Source organism: Elephas maximus, chromosome 19, assembly GCF_024166365.1.
Source record: "Elephas maximus indicus isolate mEleMax1 chromosome 19, mEleMax1 primary haplotype, whole genome shotgun sequence".
NCBI classification, from domain to species: domain Eukaryota; kingdom Metazoa; phylum Chordata; class Mammalia; order Proboscidea; family Elephantidae; genus Elephas; species Elephas maximus.
The window spans coordinates 31288395-31307693 of NC_064837.1; the positions used below are offsets into that span (position 1 = coordinate 31288395).

General features: G+C 40.5%; 2 protein-coding genes across 9 annotated transcripts in view; one reads left to right on the top strand and one right to left on the bottom strand.

The window, feature by feature from the left end:
* Positions 1 to 6963, bottom strand: part of TADA2A (transcriptional adaptor 2A) — a 55869-nt gene extending 48906 nt beyond the window's left edge. For 3 of the 7 annotated variants that reach the window (XM_049859463.1, XM_049859462.1, XM_049859457.1), the window contains exons 1-2: positions 6911 to 6963; positions 3856 to 3963 (exon numbers count right to left, since the gene is read on the bottom strand). Coding sequence is in view for 6 of the 7 variants with exons in the window: in XM_049859462.1 (XP_049715419.1) it covers positions 3856 to 3880 (25 nt within the window). In the remaining variant the exon portion in view is untranslated. Of the gene's footprint in view, positions 1 to 3855; positions 3964 to 4690; positions 4816 to 6101; positions 6791 to 6910 lie in introns of those variants that run through there. The other 4 variants (XM_049859460.1, XM_049859461.1, XM_049859459.1 and 1 more) reach the window with 4 other exon arrangements.
* Positions 6964 to 7032: 69 nt separating this feature from the next.
* Positions 7033 to 19299, top strand: part of ACACA (acetyl-CoA carboxylase alpha) — a 321203-nt gene continuing 308936 nt past the window's right edge. Inside the window, exons 1-2 of one of the 2 annotated variants that reach the window (XM_049859442.1) lie at positions 7033 to 7591; positions 9479 to 9567. In XM_049859442.1, the coding sequence (XP_049715399.1) occupies positions 9536 to 9567 (32 nt within the window). In that variant the 5' untranslated portion in view covers positions 7033 to 7591; positions 9479 to 9535. The remainder of the gene's footprint in view (positions 7592 to 9478; positions 9568 to 19299) is intronic. The other variant, XM_049859441.1, reaches the window with a different exon arrangement.

A 19299-nucleotide genomic window follows, 5' to 3' on the forward strand; every position in this document is an offset into this window, starting at 1 on the left:
CGTTCTTCCCTTTTGGTTTTCTCACTCCAGGTCTTTGTACATTTCATTATAATACTTCACTCTTCTGGAGTTGCTCTTTGAAATCTTCTGTTCAGGTCTTTTACTTCATAATTTCTCATGACTCAAAATGAGAAGAAACAGCTGCAAACATCCATTAATAGTCGGAACATGGAATGTATGAAGTATGAATCTAAGAAAACTGGAAGTTGTCAAAAATGAAATGGAATGCTTAAAGATAGATATCCTAGGCATTAGTGAGCTGAAATGGGGTGGTACTGGCCATTTTAAATCAGACAATCAAGGTCTATTATGCCAGGAAGGACAAATTGAAGAGGAATGGCGTCCCATTCATTGTCAAAAAGAACTTTTCAATATCTATCCTGAAGTACAACACTGCCAGTGACAGGAAAATATCCATATGCTTATGAGGAAGACCAGTTAATACAGGTATTCAAATTTATGCACCAACTACTGATGAAGAAGATGAAGAAATTACAAAGATTTTCACCAACTTCTGCTGTCTGAAATCGATCAAACATGCAATCAAGATGCATTAATTATTACCCATGATCAGAATGCGACTGTTGGAAACAAAGAGGGATCAGTAGTTGGAATACACGGCCTCGCTGATAGAAATGACACCAGAGATAAAAAATGACACCAGAGATAGCATGATAGAATTTTGCAAGACCAAAGACCTATTCAATGGAAATACCTTTTTTCCACAACATAAACAGTGACTATACACATGAACCTCACCAGATGAAATACACAGGAATCAAATCGACTACATCTGTGGAATGAGAGACCGAGAAGCTCAATGTCATTAGTCAGGACAAGGCCAGGGGCTGACTGTGGAACAGACCATCAGTTGCTCGTGTGCAAGTTGAAGCTGAAGAAGATTAAAACAAGTCCATGAGAGCCAAGCGTGGCCTTGTGTATATCCCACTTGAATTCACAGACCATCTCAAGGACAGATTTGATGCACTGAAAACTAATGACTGAAGACCAGACAAGTTGTGGGATGACATCAAAGACATAAATGAAGAAAACAAAATGTCATTAAAAGACAGGGAAGACAGAAAAGACCAAAATGGATGTCAGAAGAGACTCTGAAACTTGCTCTTGAATGTAGAGTAGCTGAAGAGAATGGAAGAAACAAGGAAGTAAAAAACACCATAAGCAAAGTAAGGGCTAAAACCCCTAACATGCAAAGAATTTTTTAAAAATTGAGAGGGTGAAAAAGATCAAAATTCCCATCACAAATGACATACAGAGGTAACACACACACACACACACACACACACAAAACTAATAATGGTCCTTAACCATATGAACAGATATTCAGCTTCACTCATAACAGAAATAGAAATTGAAACTACACTGAGATATTTCTCACCCACCAGTTTCGTAGTGATGCCATGGGGAAACAAGCACTCTCATATATTGCTGGTGGGAATGCAAAATGGCACAAACCCTTAGCAGTAGCTAAACAAAACTACCTATGTATTTATCTTTTGATCCAGCAATCCCATTTCTAGGAATTTACCCTGAATACACATCTCCAGGAAACCCTGGTGGTGTAGTGAAGAGCTACAGCTACTAACTAAAAGGTCAGCAGTTCAAATCCACGAGGTGCTCTGTGGAAACTCTATGAGGCAGTTCTACCCCGTCTTAAAGGGTCGCTATGAGTCGGAATCGACTCGACAGCAGTGGGTTTGGTTTTAGTTTTTTTTATACATCTCCAACAACCCAAAAACACATATACCCAAAGTTACACAGTAGAGCATCATTTGCAATTGCAAAATACAACTTAAATGTCCGAGCATTGGAAATCAGCTGAATAACTTTTGGCACAGTCACACAATGGAGTACTAAGCAACTGTACAACAAAAATGAGAATGATCTCTATAAACTAATATGGAGTGCTTTCCAGGAGATACTATTAAACGGAAAAAACAATGCAATGGACAGTATATAGTACACTATCTTTTCAGTGAGAAAATAAGAAAGCATATATATGTCTGCTTAACTTTACAAAAAGAAATAAAGGACAGATAAACCAGAAAGTGAAAGTCTGATATCTAAATGGGGGGTGGGGTGGGGCGGGGTAGAGGAAGAGTGAGATTGGACAAACTCGAAATGAGAAATTTGTAGTAAAAAAGGGGGAAGGGATATATTCTTCAAAAGTGTCAATGTCACAAAAGACTAGGGAAGGCTGTGAAAATGTTTCAGTTTAAAGGAGGCTCAAGAGAGATTGAAACTAAATGCAAGATCTAACCCCTGACTGGATTCTGTACTGGAAGGAAAAATGTCATAAAGAGCATAATCAAGTCAATTGAAAAAACTGGAAAAAAGATGGTAAATGAGATAAAAGTATTTTATTACTGTTAAATTTATTAAAGTTGATAACAATCCTGAAGTTATACAACAAAAAAAACCCCTATTCTTAGGAAATAAACACAAAAGTACTTATAGGTAAAGGGCCAGGATATATGCCACTTACCTTCAAACGGTTCAGAAAAACAATATGGTATGTTTGCCTATCTATCTGTATGTATCCGTGTCTCTCCATAGATCGATAGAGAACACAAATAATAAAGCAAACGGAGTAAAAGGTACATGGGTATTCTGTGTACCGTTCTTCAAACTTTCCTGTGAGGTTTGAAATTATTTCCAAATAAAAAGTTTTAAGATTATTAAAAAAAAAAAAAAAAGGGGTGTTTTGGTTTAAATTCCCAGCATTGGGGTAATTTGCTTAGGTTCCTTATCCATATGGTATAAAATGAGAGGGCTGAACTAACTGTACCTGAAGACTTCATTCCAGCCTAAACCTATATAAATATCCCAAAACTTGAGTGTGGCTGAGAGTAAATTGTTCCCTGCTGTGGATTTATCCCTGACTCAAGCGATCCCGTGTGTTACAGAGTAAACAGAACTGCTCCACAGGGTTTTCCTGGCTATAATCTTTACAAAGTAGTTCATCAGGCCTTTCTTCTCAGGAGCCAATGGCTAGGTTTGACCTGCAAACCTTTAGGTTAGCTGGAAAAGTGAAAATCACTTGTGCCACCCAAGCTCCTTGAGAATAAATTGTTAGTTGCTGTCAAGTTGATTCCAACTCAGAGTGACCCTATGTGTGCAGAGAACTGCTCTATAGGGTTTTCAAGGCTGTGACCTTTTGGAAGCAAATCACCAGGCCTGTCTCCTGAGGAGCCGCTGAGCGGGTTCAAACTGCCAATCTTTTGGCTAGTAGTCAAGCGCTTAACTGTCTGCACCACTCAGGAACTCCCTGAGAATAAATTAGAGGTCCTTTAAAAGACTGCTGAAGAGGCAACAATACCCAAAAAGTACCTTTTTGAGTCTTTTCTTTGGGACTCTACTAAACATCTAGCAATGCGATTTCTAGTTTTGTCAAATCTCATACCTTCAGAATCAAACAACAGTATAATTTTTTTTCCATAGTTGGGGTTACCTGAATTTATTTCACACATGCACCATAATTCTGTGCATATTTTTTATTATATTACTGTTTACTCTTAAACCACATATTCTACCTACAAAGGAGGCATTTCCTCTATCCTATCACTGATGTTCTTTCTTAAATCAAGACACCTGAAAGATACTAATGGTTTTAAAGAGAAATCCACAGCTTAGTTTTCTTATACAAGCCAGAGTGATAGGCTTTATGTAATGCATTCAGTGGGCAATTGGTAAGTATTGGTTGATTTGATACTATTATAATTTCTTCAGGATCAGATTCACAGGACTTTATTGTTTAACTTCAAAGTGTTTATTTCTCTTCCTTGATCAGCTTCCACTTCAGTTTCACATGGGACTTGTTTCCACTGTACTTACTGCTAAAGGAACCCAAACGGTCCATTCCCTAATTGTCAAAGACTGCTCCTTTGATCTTCAAGGAGATTTCAGAACTGGCCAACACATACACCAAAGCTTGAGGAGCCCCTATGAACAAACAAACATGGCACATGGATCAGGAAATAATTCAAAAGGACAAGATAAAGAGGATAGTGCAAGGTACTCAGCTCTGTGTCCTGGCTTTATAATGCTGAACAAAGTAATCTCTATAAGCCTACTTCCTTTTCCTATGAAATGGGGTATATTATCTACATCCTAGAGTTGCTGTGAGAATTAACTATCATAACCAAATATCATAATTCATATAAATGATACAGCACAGAGCCTGGGCCATACTATCCCTACATATTTATGATGAACAGCTATTTTTTTTGTCTGTCTAGCATCACTTTTCCCTTTAGCCTTCTTTCCTTTGGGGAAGTGACCCTCCCACATTTCATATAGTTCTGGATGAGCTGGCAATCACAGAACTCCATCCCCTACCCCCAAATAAGCTATTGCAAGCAGATCTTAATGAAATCTGAACCTAAAGTAAGACATACAGGACAAAAGGGAACTGAAATTCAGTCATTCACTAGTCAAAGAATTTGGTCCATGACTTCTAGCTGTTGAGATCCCCAGACCGGCCCAATGGTTCAGCTCTTCTCTCAATCCTCTATCTTCCCAATAAAGCTTTAATTTGAATGAGTACATTTACTAGAAACCAAGGAATCCTAATACAAAATTCATTTATTCAGTCATCTACTCTATCAATAAGTATGTTCAATGCATAAAAAGTACCTTCTTTGAAGGGAGAAACGAAAGCACATTTTACCCTAGATGACTCAATGACTCCAACATGCCTCTTCTACATTCAGCTTTTGAGCTATCTCTTTTCTGGTACTTTTCACATTCTATTTTGTGTGGCAATTAACTCCTGGATGCGTATTCTTTCCACTTCTGGATTAAATGAAATCATGGACAACATCCAATGTAAATTTGTATGACTTAAAGTACCAAGCACCATGTCAAGCACATAGAAGAAACCCAATAAATGCATAAGGAATGGACAAATGTTGGTTCTACAATAGGTTAACCTGTGTCTTTTGACCCCCAGGAGTGACTTTCTTTTAAATTGTGCTTTAAGTCAAAGTTTACAATTCAAGTCAGTTTCTCATACAAAAAATTACACACACTTTGTTATATGACACTAGTTGTTCACCCTACAATGTGACAGCACACTCCTTTTCACCACTCTATTTCCTGTGTCCATTCAACCAGCTCCTGTTCCTCTCTGCCTTCTCATCTCGCCTCCAGACAGGAGCTGCCCACAGTCTCATGTGCCTAGTTGAGCTCCTCACCAGTATTATTTTATGTCTTATACTCCAGTCTAATCTGTGAAGAGTTGGCTTTGAGAATGGTTTTAGTTTCGGGCAAACAGAGAGTCCAGGGGCCATGTCCTCTGGGGTCCCTCCAGTCTCAGTCAGACCATTAAGTCTGGTCTTTTTACCAGAATTTGAGGTCTGCATCCCACATTTCTTCTGCTCCATCAGGGATGGAGTGACTTCTTTTACTCTGTTATTTTTAGGATGGGGAATTAATTCATCTTCAAGTGTAGGCAACACTCAGATAACATAGCTGTCAATTAACTTTTCTTTTTGGGGGTTAGGGGGTTCTCCTTCAGCTGTAGTCCTAGGAAAAGTTGGTCTTTGAAGAAAAATGAGTTTAGCAAAGGGTATTATGCACTCAGTAATAAAATAATAGCCAACATTTATTGAGCTTTCCCCAAGTCTCTGGGTGGTGTAAATGGTTAACATGCTTGTCTGCTAATTGAAAGGTTAGAGGTTCCAGTCCACACAGAGGTGCCTCGGAAGAAAGGCCTGGAGACCTGCTACCAAAAAATCAGCCACTGAAAATCCTGTGTAGCACAGTTCTACTCTGGCACACATGGGGGTGCTGTGAGTTCAGAATGATTCTACCGAAAATGGATTTAACTGCGTAGCACAGTGGTTAAGGATGTGGCTGCTAACCAAAAGGTCGGCAGTTCGAATCCACCAGCCACTCCTAGGAAAGCCTACTGGGCAGTTCTACTCTGTCCTGTAGGGTCGCTATGAGTCCGAATGAACTCGACAGCAACAGGTTTTTTTTTTTTACTGCTGAATGTGGATTATCTCTTTGAATCCTCACAACCCTACAGCATGTTCCTTTTTCAAAAGAGGAGTAGTGCCTGAAAGATTGTTACTTACACAGTGTCTTTACAGGTAGTGATCTCGGTGTCATTTCAGCTGTGCTTACCAGAAATGGTCAAGTAAAGGATGTGTAGAACAACACACTCTGATAAGCCATCGGCTGTCAGCACTCTCTCTGTCAGTACTGCAATAAGCAAAGTCTTTTTGTTACCTCTCCTTTCTCACGAGACCACATTTCTGACACTAACATCCCTGAGAGAATGGGTGCCAAATTTATCGTTTGCCAAATTCAAAGAAGTTACTGCGAGGAGGAAGAACAGAAGGTACTGTGAGGCACAGGATTCAGGTGGTCAGAGTAAAGGCACAAGCTTTGAAGTTTTGCAAACAAGGATTCAAATCCTAGCTTGGTTCCTTCTTAGTTGTATCACCTTGCACTAGTCATTTTACCTGAGCCTCAGTTCTCTTCAGCTCTAAAATGGAGCAAAAATACCGACCTTGGAAGACCTACGTGAAGACTCAATGTGGTAATGTCGGCCAAGAGCATGACACACAGCTGGGATTACTGTTACGCACCCCACTGTTAAGACCAGACAACTGCGACTGGGGCACTACGGTGCCGCCCACTGGGCGGGACGCGACCCAAACGCGCGGGGCGGGGCCGGGGTCAAGCTCCGCCCCACGTCGCCCTCCCCCACCGCGTGGCGTGGCCCTGCACCGCCCGCGCCCCCGCTGCGTCTCTCTCGGCACCAGGGTCCCCAGCCCGCTCATCTTCCCCCTACTTCCCTAGTTGTCCCCGCTTCCCCGTCGTCCCGCCAGGGAGACTGGCGCCCTGCCGCCTGTCCTCCCTGCGGAGCCTCGCGCCTCACCTCGCCGCGTCCCCCTCCTCCGCGCCGCAAAGTCGCAGGCCGTGCGCGCGCCCGTCGGCTTGCGTGCTCGCTCCTGGGCGGTGCAGGCGTGAGCGCGCTGCGCGCCCGCCGCCGCCTCCTTCGGGGCCACAGCCCCCTCCTCTGCTTTCCCCGGCCTTGTGGCCCCCGCCAGGTGCCGCGCCACTGCCACCGCCGGCTCTGCTCCCTTGCCGGCCCGCGCCGCCGCTCTTCAGACTTTTGAATCTGACCAGTAATCATTAATTCCTGTGTAGCGCTTTGCCTGTCGCCAGAGGCTCCCCGTGCGTGGTGCCATTTGACCCTCCTCACAGCGCAGCGAGGTGGACCGGACCGGTACTGCTTTGATTTTGTTTTTAACATTCCTACCCTAGCGCACTCCCCAACCTCCGCCCTGCTGTACAGCAGAGGAAACAGGCTAAAGGGACTGGGCCCAAGGACGGCGAGGAGTGGCCACCTCTCAAGTCTGGGCGTTGGAGCGCCGCTCGTGGATTAACCAGACTGATTGAAGGGGTGAACGGGGCACGTTTTATTCAGATGCGGCTGGAACGTCGAAATTGCCTTCTTTTGAAAGAATCATCCCGTTTTGGGGCTTCAGAGACCCAAATTGAGGCACAATGATGAGAGGATGTGGTGGTCCACTCTGATGTCAGTCTTGAGGGCTAGGTATGTCCCACCATCTCTTATTACTACTGATAATAATTATCTTAATAGCCACCATTTGTCGAGTACTTGTTGCATGCCAGACATTGTACAAACAGGTTACACACATGGTCTCATTTAATCGTCAAAGACAACCTTAGGAGGTAGGCACTATTATTACCTCATCTTCCAGGTAAGGAAATTTAGGCTCCAAGTATATAAATAACTGCTAGGAAGTGTTGGGGAAGGGGATTCAAATCTTGGTTTATTTTAAGTATTGTACTGTTTTATCAATTTTCAAGTCTGTCTTTCAGAAATTTGCCTGACCTCTTTTAGAATTCACTTACACTTTCTGCCTGTGCTACCTCTTTATTGGTTATTTAGTATCTAGGTAATACAAGTTTATGGTAAAAAAAATCAGAAAATTCACATTAGCGCAAATGATGTAAAAATCAGCTTCCACCACCACCAATAAACAGCTAATATTTTGGTATACTGCCTTTCAGACATTTTTCTACATAGCATGTCAATAATTATAGGGTAGTTTTAAATCTGATACATTCTGAAAATCTACTTATTCATTCATTCAGCAAATATTTAATGAGGAGGCCCTGTCCTAGATGCTGGGAATTCAACAGTGAACAAAACTAAGTCCTTGCCTCATGAGCTCATAGTGGGGAAGATTGACAATAAGCGATATATATTCTGTATTGCCAAATAATAGATAATGCCAGGTAATGTGAATGAGCATGATTTGAGGATGCTCTTTTAGGTAGAGTAGATAGGGAAGGCCTCTTAGTGGAGGGGCACATAAGCAGAAATCTAATCATTGAGTGAGAGATGGAGCTATGTGGATGTTTGGAGGGAAACTATTCTATGAGAAGAGAAGCAGCAGGTGCAGTGGCCCTGAGATGGGGACTTGCTTGGCCTGTTAGAGAAGCAGCAAGGAGACCAGTGTGCCTGGAGCACAGCAAATTAAGAAAAAGAAGGTAGAAAACACAGCCAGGAGCCAAATCATGTATCATTTGCTAAGCCATTGTTAGATTTAGAATTTTATTGGGATGTGATAGAATGCCGTAGCAGGGTTGAGAGCAAAGGAGTGATCAGATTTGTTTGAAAAGGATCAGTCTGGCAGCTGTGTGTGGAGAACAGACAGTAAATGCATTAAAATCACCCTGTACAGCATAAGCTGTCCTTTTACCCAGCAGTTGTCTCGCAGATAGTTCATCAGTGAAGCCAGTTCACCTACAGGTTTGCAACCACTCCTACCTTCCCCACAAATTGGAAATAGGGTCAAATACTTGGGGAATATCATCGTGCCTTTCTCACCTAAACTGAAACTTTTTTGAGACTGACTAGGGCATATATCCAAATCTGGAAGTCAAGATTGTCAACAAACTGAAGATGAGTCATCAGTGTTGTGCTACTGTAGAATAAAAACAGCCCCACATAGTACTGAGATCTGTTCATTAAAAATGTAGCATTCAAGCTACTGGAAATTACCCTTCTTAACTGGATGGTAGGCCTTCATTAGAATTCTAAGCCCCAATTTGATCAGTGTGCTTAAGAAAGATGTGTAGAAATTAAAATGTACAATAGGAGGAATAACATTGATTTAAGGCATTATTTTTCTGGGTTTTTGCCTTAAGTTTTGGGGTGGATAATAGTATTTATGAGATGGGAGAGACCAGCAGAAGGAAAAACAGATTTAGAAAAGAAATGAAAAGTTCTGTTTTAGATCAGTGTTTTTCAATCTGAATGAAAATAACAAATATATGAGTCTGGAGCTCAGTGGAGAGTTCAGGGCTAAAATTGTATAATTGTATTAGAATTGTTTCTTTGGATGTGTGTCTTCCTTAGACAGAGCTTTTTGAGGACAGGAACTGTGTCTTTTCTTCTTTGTAACTTCAGTGCCCAGAAGTGTGTCCTCAGCGAATATTTGTGAAATGAGCAAGTGAAGGCAGAGGAATGGATGAAGTCACTCAGGCAAAGTGTATAAGGTAAAAAGAGAATATAAGCACTCCATGCTTTCACTGGAGGTCAAGCACCATGACATAGCTTACAAGTAGAATGACCATAGTCATGATTTGCTCAGGACAATCCTGGTTGACGCGTGTTGTCCCTACGTGACGACTACTATCACTCCCTTTCACTCTGTAAAGTGGCTCAGTTTGTACAATAAATTATGTGGTCATTCTTTGTAGAAGACCCTTCAGAGTCTAGCTTCATCCTATTTCTTTATCATCACTGCCCTGTCTTACACTCCATTCTCCAGCCAGATGGAAGTATCCGATTCTGCCTTTTGAACATGTTACCTCCAAGCTTCATTTGCCAAGGTGACTCTTACCTCCATTTAGACGTCGCTTCCTCGGGAAAACCTTTCCTAACTCCCCCTGTCCCCCACCCCACAAGTCTGAGGTAAGTAGCCTCTTACGTGCCTCCAGTGCTCCCTGTAATATGTCAAAGCAGAGATGACTAACTGCCTGTTTCCTTGTTCGTTAAACTGTAAGTCTCATGAGGAGCAGGATTGAATTTCATTCACCAGTGTATCCCCAGGGCCTAACATGTGGTATTGGAGATGCACCAAAGATGTATTTTGGCCAAATGCTTGACTCAGTATTAAAACCAGTATTCAGCAGAAGCTGAATATTACCACGATAAAGTGAACTTCTGGGATATAAGAATAAATCTGAGATACTGTCAAAAATTTTTGAATTGTTTTTTATGATTACGTTTAAAATTCTAATACCATATTTTAATAGCTTGCCATTATGAGCAGTTACAATTATTCCTTGCTTGCCATTATGAGCAGTTACAATTATTCCTTAGCACTGTCACTACATTGTAGTTGTGGTCACTACTGTGTATTTGCAATATGAAACATACCCACTTTCAAATTAAATTGTTGAAGAAGCAAGATATTTTTTGGCTGGGTATGCCAGCCTAGGATACTGGTAACGATGATGTTACTACCAACTTACTCGACTTTCTTTCCTTTCCAAGGGTAAGGTCCTAGTCAACTCCTTGACTTGAAAATTTGATCCATTACGATTAGTGTGATCAGTTTCACCAAAGCAATCCCACAAACTAAAGCTTTGTACGTTGCTTACACTGCTTTCTGAATTTTTTCAGAAGCAGGCTTAATATTGCTGTAGATCGTTGCCTTCACTAGCATTTTTATTTCAGTTATTTCTGGGTTTTTTGTGTGCAATTACTGCATCACAGTTGAGAAAAATGGTAAAGCTCTTTCAGGAGATTTTTCACACCAACTTACATCAAAGATGGTTTACCTATATTTTAAGCGAATATTCAGATTTAACAGTAAATTTGAATAGTATGCCTTCATCATCTTAAAACATTGCTATGCTGATTAGATGTGGTGGTAACCACATGCTCATATGATTGTTGATTATGCACAAGTTCAGAGATCCCAGAAATGACACCAGAGCAGGCATTTTGGCTCTTCCATCTTTCTAAAAGCCAAAACTCAATAACAGATTTTAGGCATATACCAAGGCCAGAACCAAACTTTGGTTCATCTCTACGGCAGTAAATAATCATTAAATGCATAAATTCTGACATTCTGTAACTTGGAAGATAACATTGAGGCTCTAATTGATCTTTTTTTTTTTTTTTTAAGTGTTAACATTTTGAAGTGCCTGTCTTAGAAATGTATATAATTTTGAGTTGTGTCTTTGCTTTTAGGTGGTTAAAAAATTAATGTTTGTAACGTGTTTAGATTGGTGCCTGGCACGTGGTAAGCAACATATAAGTATTTATTTAAAAGATGATTGCCACCATTTCCTTATCTATAAAATCTGTACCTACCTTAGAGAGTCGTTGTTAGGCACAGAGTAAACACTCAATAAATGTTAACTGTTAGTAGTAAGAAGAGCCCTGGGAGTATAGTGGTTAAAGCACTCGGCTGCTAACTAGTAGGTCAGTGATGCAAACTCACTAGCCACTCCGTGGGAGAAAGATGTGACAGTCTGCTTCTGTAAAGATTTACAACCTCGGGAGCCCTGTGGGACAGTTTTTCCTTGTCCTATAGGATCTCTATGAGTTGAAATCAACTTGATGGCAGTGTGTTTTGGTTTTTATCATTATTATTAATAGTAGTATTTATGATTGAGGCATTGGTGGTTCAATGGTAGAATTCTTGCAGATTTGATTCCCTGCCAGTGTCAGTGGAGACTTGCATGTTGCTATGATGCTAAAAAATTTCAGTGGAGCTTCCAGACTAAGACAGACTAGGAAAAGAGGCCTGGCGATTACTTCTGAAAATCAGCCAACGAATACCCTGTGGATCACAATGGATGGCGCAGGACTGGGCAGTGTTTCATTTTATTGTGCATGCGGTTGCCATGAGTCAGGGGCCAACTCGACATCATTTATGATTGTGGTGGTTGTTGTCAGCTGCCGTTGAGTCAGTTGTGATCAATGGCAACCCCATGTGTGCTCCATAAGGTTTTCAAGCCTGTGACCTATCTGAAGCAGATGGTCAGGCCTGTCTTCCCAGGATTCTCTGGGTGGGTTTGAATCACCAACCTTTCAGCTGATAATTGAGCACTTAACCATTCGTGCCACCCAGGGACTTCCTATTTATGATTACTTCAAAAAGTTAAATATTTTGTCAGTCTGGCTATCAGTCTGTGCTTTGGCACTATGCTCAAATCTGATATTTCTGTGGAGCCATCACAGACATACACTTTAGGAGAGAAAACAAGCAATTAAACAAGAAATAAAGGTATATAACGTTATGAGTTATAAGTGAGTGTAGGCAACTGTGAGAACATAAAGGAACTTAACCTACTGTAGAGGGATCAGCACCTGAAATTTGACCAGGAATACTACTCCCTGTCATAACTTTGTTTCTAAGGGAAATGGGATCAGTTTTATTACTTATTTTTAGAAAAGCTTTTTTAAATTGCGGATTATAAAAGTAGTACAAGTAAATTGTTGAACACGGACGATCCAAAAAAAAAAAGGACAAAGAATGAAAAATCATCAATAATTCTACAACCCTGTGAAAAGCTAGTGTCACCCTTTTGCTGTACTTTCTTTCTAGTACTTCATATCTTTTTAATTATAATTAGAGGTAAGATCTACTTCATGACAAGCTGTGCAGGAACACAATGTGGCAAACACATGTTCTGTGGTTTTCAGTAAACTTTCATTCAACAATTTTATTGAGCACCAGGAAGGGATATTAAATTAACTATATATATATATATATATATATATATATATATATATATATATACCCAACTTTCCAGTTATTCCTTTGATTTCTTCCATTTAGATTATGAAAGTCTTACATCTCTGTAAACGAAGTGTTCTTTTGTACATGGGGTTGCTATGAGTTGGAACTGACTTGACAGCACCTAACAACAAAGGAATATGGAAAAATTCCTTCTGTCTCCCTGGCAGTGCAGTGGTAAAGAGCTCAGCTGCCAGGCAAAAGGTCGGCAGTTTGAATCCACCATACTCCTTGGAAACCCTAGGGGGACAGTTCTGCTCTGTCCTGTAAGGTCGTCGAGTCAGAATCAACTCTACAGCAATGGGTTTGGGTTTTTTTTTTTTTTTTTTTTTTTTTGTCTTCTTTAAGCTAGAAATTTACATTAATAATATCCAAGATAATTCCATTTGGACCAGTATTTTTGAAAATTGACCTTATCGCACATTCTCTAAGCCCTTTCCTTCTTAACTGAGGAAACTGACTTTTTAACTAGAAACCCAACAAGGAAAATTGTGTCTTATTGTCAAACTCTGTTACATGGCTAATATTGACTGAAACCAAAATATCCCAACATTTCCTGCTCAGCCGCTGAAGCTGCTGTAGTTAAAATCAGAAGTGCAGTTTCTGAGCCTCCCTCTCTATGGAAATGATTCTCTATTATTTCTTGTTATCTACTATGTCTTGGGTTTTAGGACTATGTCCAAGACTTTATAAACTTTATGTCATTTCGTCTCTATTTTTGCCAAAACTGAGGTGGCCCTCTGTGGTTTGGTTTAAAAATGGATAAAAACAGAAAGTACAAAAGTCTAACTATGCCTTCTAGAGATCTAAGATTTTACTCTTAGATGTACCCAGGCAGTATAAATTAGCCAGAGATTTGGGTCCTGGAACAGAGCCCTTTCCCAACTGTAGGGCCTTCTCAAGGCAAGGTGTTTTCCTATGACACACTCAGTGGAGAGAACTGCACCTCTCAAAAGCCTGAGGCTCAGGGCTGTAGGGTTTAGCTCTCACCTCTTTGAGTTCACACACTCAATTATTTTCACAGAAGCCTTGGCTCACAAGTGGTCTAGTTTAGAGCTAGCCTCCCTGGCCTCTGCTGCTGCCTCTTGCATTCAGGAGCAGTGCTCCTTTCCCATGCTGTCTCCTGTCTTTCCCTTTTTGTGGCCACCCTAGTCAAAGCAGTTACAGAATCAATCCTTTTCCCTCCAGAAGGTTCCAAGAGTCCTTATATAACTTGATCTACCTCTCCAGTGGCCAGCCTGCATAGGAAGGGTTGAAGCACCTTCTGCTACTCTACTTAAAAATGAAAGGTCTACAGGTAACCATTTCTCAAGCACTGGGGTCTGCCTCTCACTATTTAAAACTAAAGCAGGTATCAGAGTTTTCATAATCCCATGGCCATTAAACAGAGTTCTAGGAATTCAGCCCTTTGTTGCCTATCTTTTCTGCTTTTTCCTTCCCCATTGACTTCTTTCTGATCTGCAGAAAGTACAGGATACTTCTCATGAGTCACCAGGCTTTGGGTAGAATCTAAAAATTAGGTGAACTAGAAATGTTGCTGAGTAGCTTCCCTTTTTGAAAATTTTTATTGTGCTCTAAGTGAAAATTTACAAATCAAGTCAGTCTCTCATACAAAAAATTTGTATACACCTTGCTATATACTCCTAGTTGCTCTGCCCCCGATAAGACAGCACACTCCTTCCCTCCACTCTTTATTTTTGTGTCCATTCAGCCAGCTTCTGACCCCCTCTGCCCTCCCATCTCCCCTCTAGACAGGAGCTGTCCACATAGTCTCATGTGTCTCCTTGATCCAAGAAGCTCACTCCTCGCCAGTACCATTTTCTACCCCATAGTCCAGTTCAGTCTCTGTTTGAAGAGTTGGCTTTGGGAATGGTTCCTATCCTGGGCTAACAGAAGGTCTGGGGACCATGACCTCCGGGGTCCCTCTAGCCTCAGTCAGACCATTAAGTCTGGTCTTTTTATGAGAATTTGAGGTCTGCAGCCCGCTGCTGTCCTCCCTCAGGGGTTCTCTGTTGTGTTCCCTGTCAGGGCAGTCACTGGGTGTAGCTGGGCACTAACTAGTTCTTCTGGTCTTAGGGTGGTGTAGTCTCAGATTTATGTGGCCTTTTCTGTCTCTTGGGCACATAATTACCTTGAGTCTTCGGTGTTCTTCATTCTCCTTTGCTCCAGACGGGTTGAAACCAATTGATGCATCTTGGATGGCCGCTTGCTAGTGTTAAGATCCCAGATGTGAGTGGCTTCTCTTTATTATAAAATTTTAAGATGCCATCTAGGCAGCCTAGCTGCATATTTTTCAGCCTGATACAGGGCCTCCACCTTTTGTGTATCAAAACAGGTTCCTAAAGTATTTTGCATCATTCAGTGACAGGCAGTCTGTATTCTTTTGTAACAAATAAGTGCCCAATAAATGCTTGAAATATGATTGATAAGGAACCTGGCACAGTTTAATATAACTGAAAAAGCATGGCCTTTGAAACCTTCCTGAATTTAAATCCTGCCTTCACCTCTTACCACCTTCAAGAATTAGGCAAGTTACTATCCTTCTGTGCATTTTTTCTCCTCATTCATAAAATGAAAATAAAGATACTTAATTCATAAGCGTTTTTTAAGGCTATCATGAGGTGTGTATATATAGTACCTAGTTCATAGTGGGGGGCAAGGAAATTATAATTGTAACTTTAACTGTAGAGTTGTGCCACAAATAACCCTGGACTTGTATAGAAGTTGCGCTGAGATAGGTTGACTAGTGCTCAGCATTAGAATTTTCTTCATTATTTGAACAAGAACTCTATCTACAAGTCCTGCAGGTTTACGGAGCACCAGGGAATTAAACAGAATTTCCTTTGCTGTCCACTTCTTCAGCATCTTCCTCACTACAGAAAACTAAGGAAAGTGTAAATTATCTCACAGGTTACAGGGTAAATGCTTCCGGGATGGATAATCTAGCCTTGCCTCAAATGGAAAACAAACTCAGGAGCTGTGTTCCACAGTGAACAGACTTTCGAGTTATGAGCAATTAACACCACAGACTGTTCCTTAGAGTATAGAGTTAGTACTTTACTATTGTAATCAAGTAAAATTTACAAGGGTAATCTGACATATATGTAATGGTATATGTAATTGTTATTGTGCTGCCTGATAACTAGGTCTTAAATGTTAAGCTGTTTACATAAATGAGTATAATTGGTTATTTTTACATAGCCAAACACATTTTTCAGTTTTTGTCTGCTCGCTTTATTAATTTTCTGGTATCCGTAACTATGCCAAGGACAACAGTTTTCTCTGAAACCCTTTACTATTTAATCATGCACTCACACACAAAAAACACCCTTCCGAATAACACAGCAGGGTTCTTGTCCCAACTTGGTACTAAAAATAGCTACTGTGTTCAAGGCTCTCCTTATGTATTCTCTCATTTTAGTCCCTAAAAAAATCTTTAAGGGAAGTGTTGTTACTCCCATTTTACTGATGCAGAAACTGATGCTCAGTGTAAGTAGGCAGCATAATAGAGATTCTGACTCTTAGCCCCAAACCCTAACCACTGCTTTATACAACCTCAGGAGGGAATGGATCACAGCCGAGACATGTGAAGTTACTTTAGAAGATAGAATGGCTCCAGAGAAGTACAGGATATATATTAGTGCATTCAAAGAGAGAACGAGTCAGTCTTAAAGAGGGAAGGGTTAGTAGATAATGGAAGAGTTAGACCTTATTGAAGCCAACTTTCTTGGTGCCCATTTGAGGAATAGATTCTTGGCCAATGAATTTCAAGTATTACTGCCCCTTATAGACTATTACATTGTAGAGAAAGTTAATCAGCCTGATGCCATTGAATATTTGGATTTTGAAACTAATTCCTTATTCTGATTCCTTACAAAAGAATCAGTATGGGGTTAAACCAATGTTTCTCTTTTTTAATTATTTCCCCCAAGGAGCCCTTTTAGACTTTCTTTTTTTTCTAGTTGCCACCCTCCATGAAATTTTAATACCACAGATATGCTACATATCTCTTTCTGTGCTTTGTGTATATCTGTATACATAAAAGAGTAAGTTTGTTTTTTTTTGCCCCCCCAGAATAAGATTGTTATTCTTCCCTGTTGAGAATAAATAATGCAGCTTTCCATGTAGGCCGACCTTCAGGCTCAGGATATGCTAGTTATGCAAGGGTAATATTTCTGTACATATGACAGTTATATTTCTCATTGGAAATTAATAAATTGTCATTCTTATCTTCTGTATGAGCTTGGTTAGTGCGAATCTGCTCCTGAATAATGGGGCCGTTCTCTACATGTGGAAAATTTGGGTTTCTAAGGCTGTGAAACAGCTTGAAACTTCTAGAGTGTTCTTGTATGTCATTCCTTCATTCATTCAACAAATATTTATTGAGCCCTACTATGGATCAAGGACGGTGCCAGGTACTAGTAATTCAAAGAGTAATAAAACAGTATGTACCCTCAGGAAGAAGATTACTGTCCAGTGGAGAGAGAGATGTGTACAAAAATAATGCCAACAGAAGATAACACTTACAGTAACAGAGATGTGCTGGGTACACTGAGGGCTCCAAGAAGGGATTAGTTAATTCTAGCAAGAATTAGGAGGTAGGTATCTGGAAAGTGGTGAATTACATCTTTATTTTTTAGACCAGAAGTTTTATTTCTTTTTATTTTATTATTTTTAACAATATTTTATTGTGTTTTTGGTGAAAATTCACAAAAGCGTTAGGTTCCCATTTGACAGTTTCCCGACGAATTGCTCAATCACATTAGTTACATTTTCCACATTGTGTCAGTATTCACTTTGTGGTCTGGTTGTTCCATTTCCATATTCCAGTTTTCCTGCCCCCCTTATCTTTTCATCTTTGCTTTGGATTAAATATTGACTTTTTAGACTACTACAAATTTTTTTTTAGTAGAACATCAATCTCATGGGTAATATCCTTTACTTTTTGTGTTACTTTGCTTTTCAGCTAAAAGGTGATTTCAGGGGATAGTTTTGGTTCTAGATTTAAAGAGCACTTTGGGGTAACAGTCTCAGGGAGTTCTCTGGTCTCAGATGGTCCAGTTAGTCTGAGTTTTTTTTAAGAATTAGAGTTTTGAGCTGCGTTTTTATCCCATTCTGACCAAGATCATCTGTTGTGTCCCCAGTCAGATTGGTCAGTGGTGGTAGTGGAGCACCATCTAGTTCTTCTGGTCTCAGGGTAGTTGAGGTCATGGCTCGTGTAGGCTATCAACCTTGTAGACTTATTTCTTCTCTGTGACTTTGGTTACCTTCTTACTGTTTTGCTCCAGACATACAGAGACCAATAGTTGTATCTTAGATGTGAGTTAAGTCTTGGAGAATAACGAGAAGGAAATTCCAAGCAAAAAAAGCAAATTATGTAAAGCCCCAGAAGCATGAAATAGCATGGCCAGTTAGGTCAATGTGACTAGAGTGTAGAGAGCAAGAAAGAGGAGTTCTCTGTATATGAAGTTGCACAGGCAGACAAAGGTCTGACCATGAAGGGCTTTGTACATTGCTCCAAAGGCCATTGGGAGCCAGTGAAGCGTTTTGAGTTAGGGACTGGTGTTATCACTAATCTGGGTTTTAGAACTATCTGGTAGTGGTGTTGCCTGAAAGTGACAAAAAGAAAGGGCAGGAGTTGCAGCATGATGATGAGGGCTTGAACTAATGTAGTTGGAATGAGGATGGGGAAGAAGAAATGGGTTTAGGGTGTTTAAGAAGTAATAATTATTTATGGGGAGAAAAGTGAATAAAGTGGTAGAATTAAAGATGATTCCCAAATGTCCAGCTTGGTTGACTGGGTGAATGACGGTGCTACTCACCAAGAGAAGTAACAGAGCAAAGAGCAGACATGAAGGGAAAAAAAGCAGGCTTTGTTTCTGATATGTTGAGTTTGAGGTGCAATGGTGCAACAGTTAAGTGCTCGGCTGCTAACCGAAAGGTTGGCAGTTCCAACCCACCCAGTTGCTCCATGGGAGAAAGACCTGGCAATCTGCTTCCGTAAGGATTATGGCCTAGAAAATCATATTGGGCAGTTCTGTTCTGTTCTATATGGTCACTATGACTCAAAAAAAAATGGCATCCACCACCAACAACAAAATAGGATATATAGATGATGTTCACTAGGCAGATTCAAAATCCAAGGAAGAGGTCTAGGCCAGAGATATAGATTAGGGAATCGGCAGCAGATTGATAGGAATTTTGAAGCCATAGGAGACATTGAAATTGCCTAAGGTGATTGAATGGGGAAAAAAATGGTGACGAATAGACAGTTGGACAACAACAACAGGTGAGACACAGGAAAAGCCCGCAGTCCAGAAAGGGAGAAGTAGATTTAAGAAAGAGAAGCAGCAGTAAAGACTGGGAGGAGAAAGTTGTAGAGCCTGATTAAGACTCTTTAGGACTCTGTCTTAGTCTGAGTTCTCTAGAGTAGCAAAAGCAATGAAACGTATATAGCTGTATAGAGAGACAT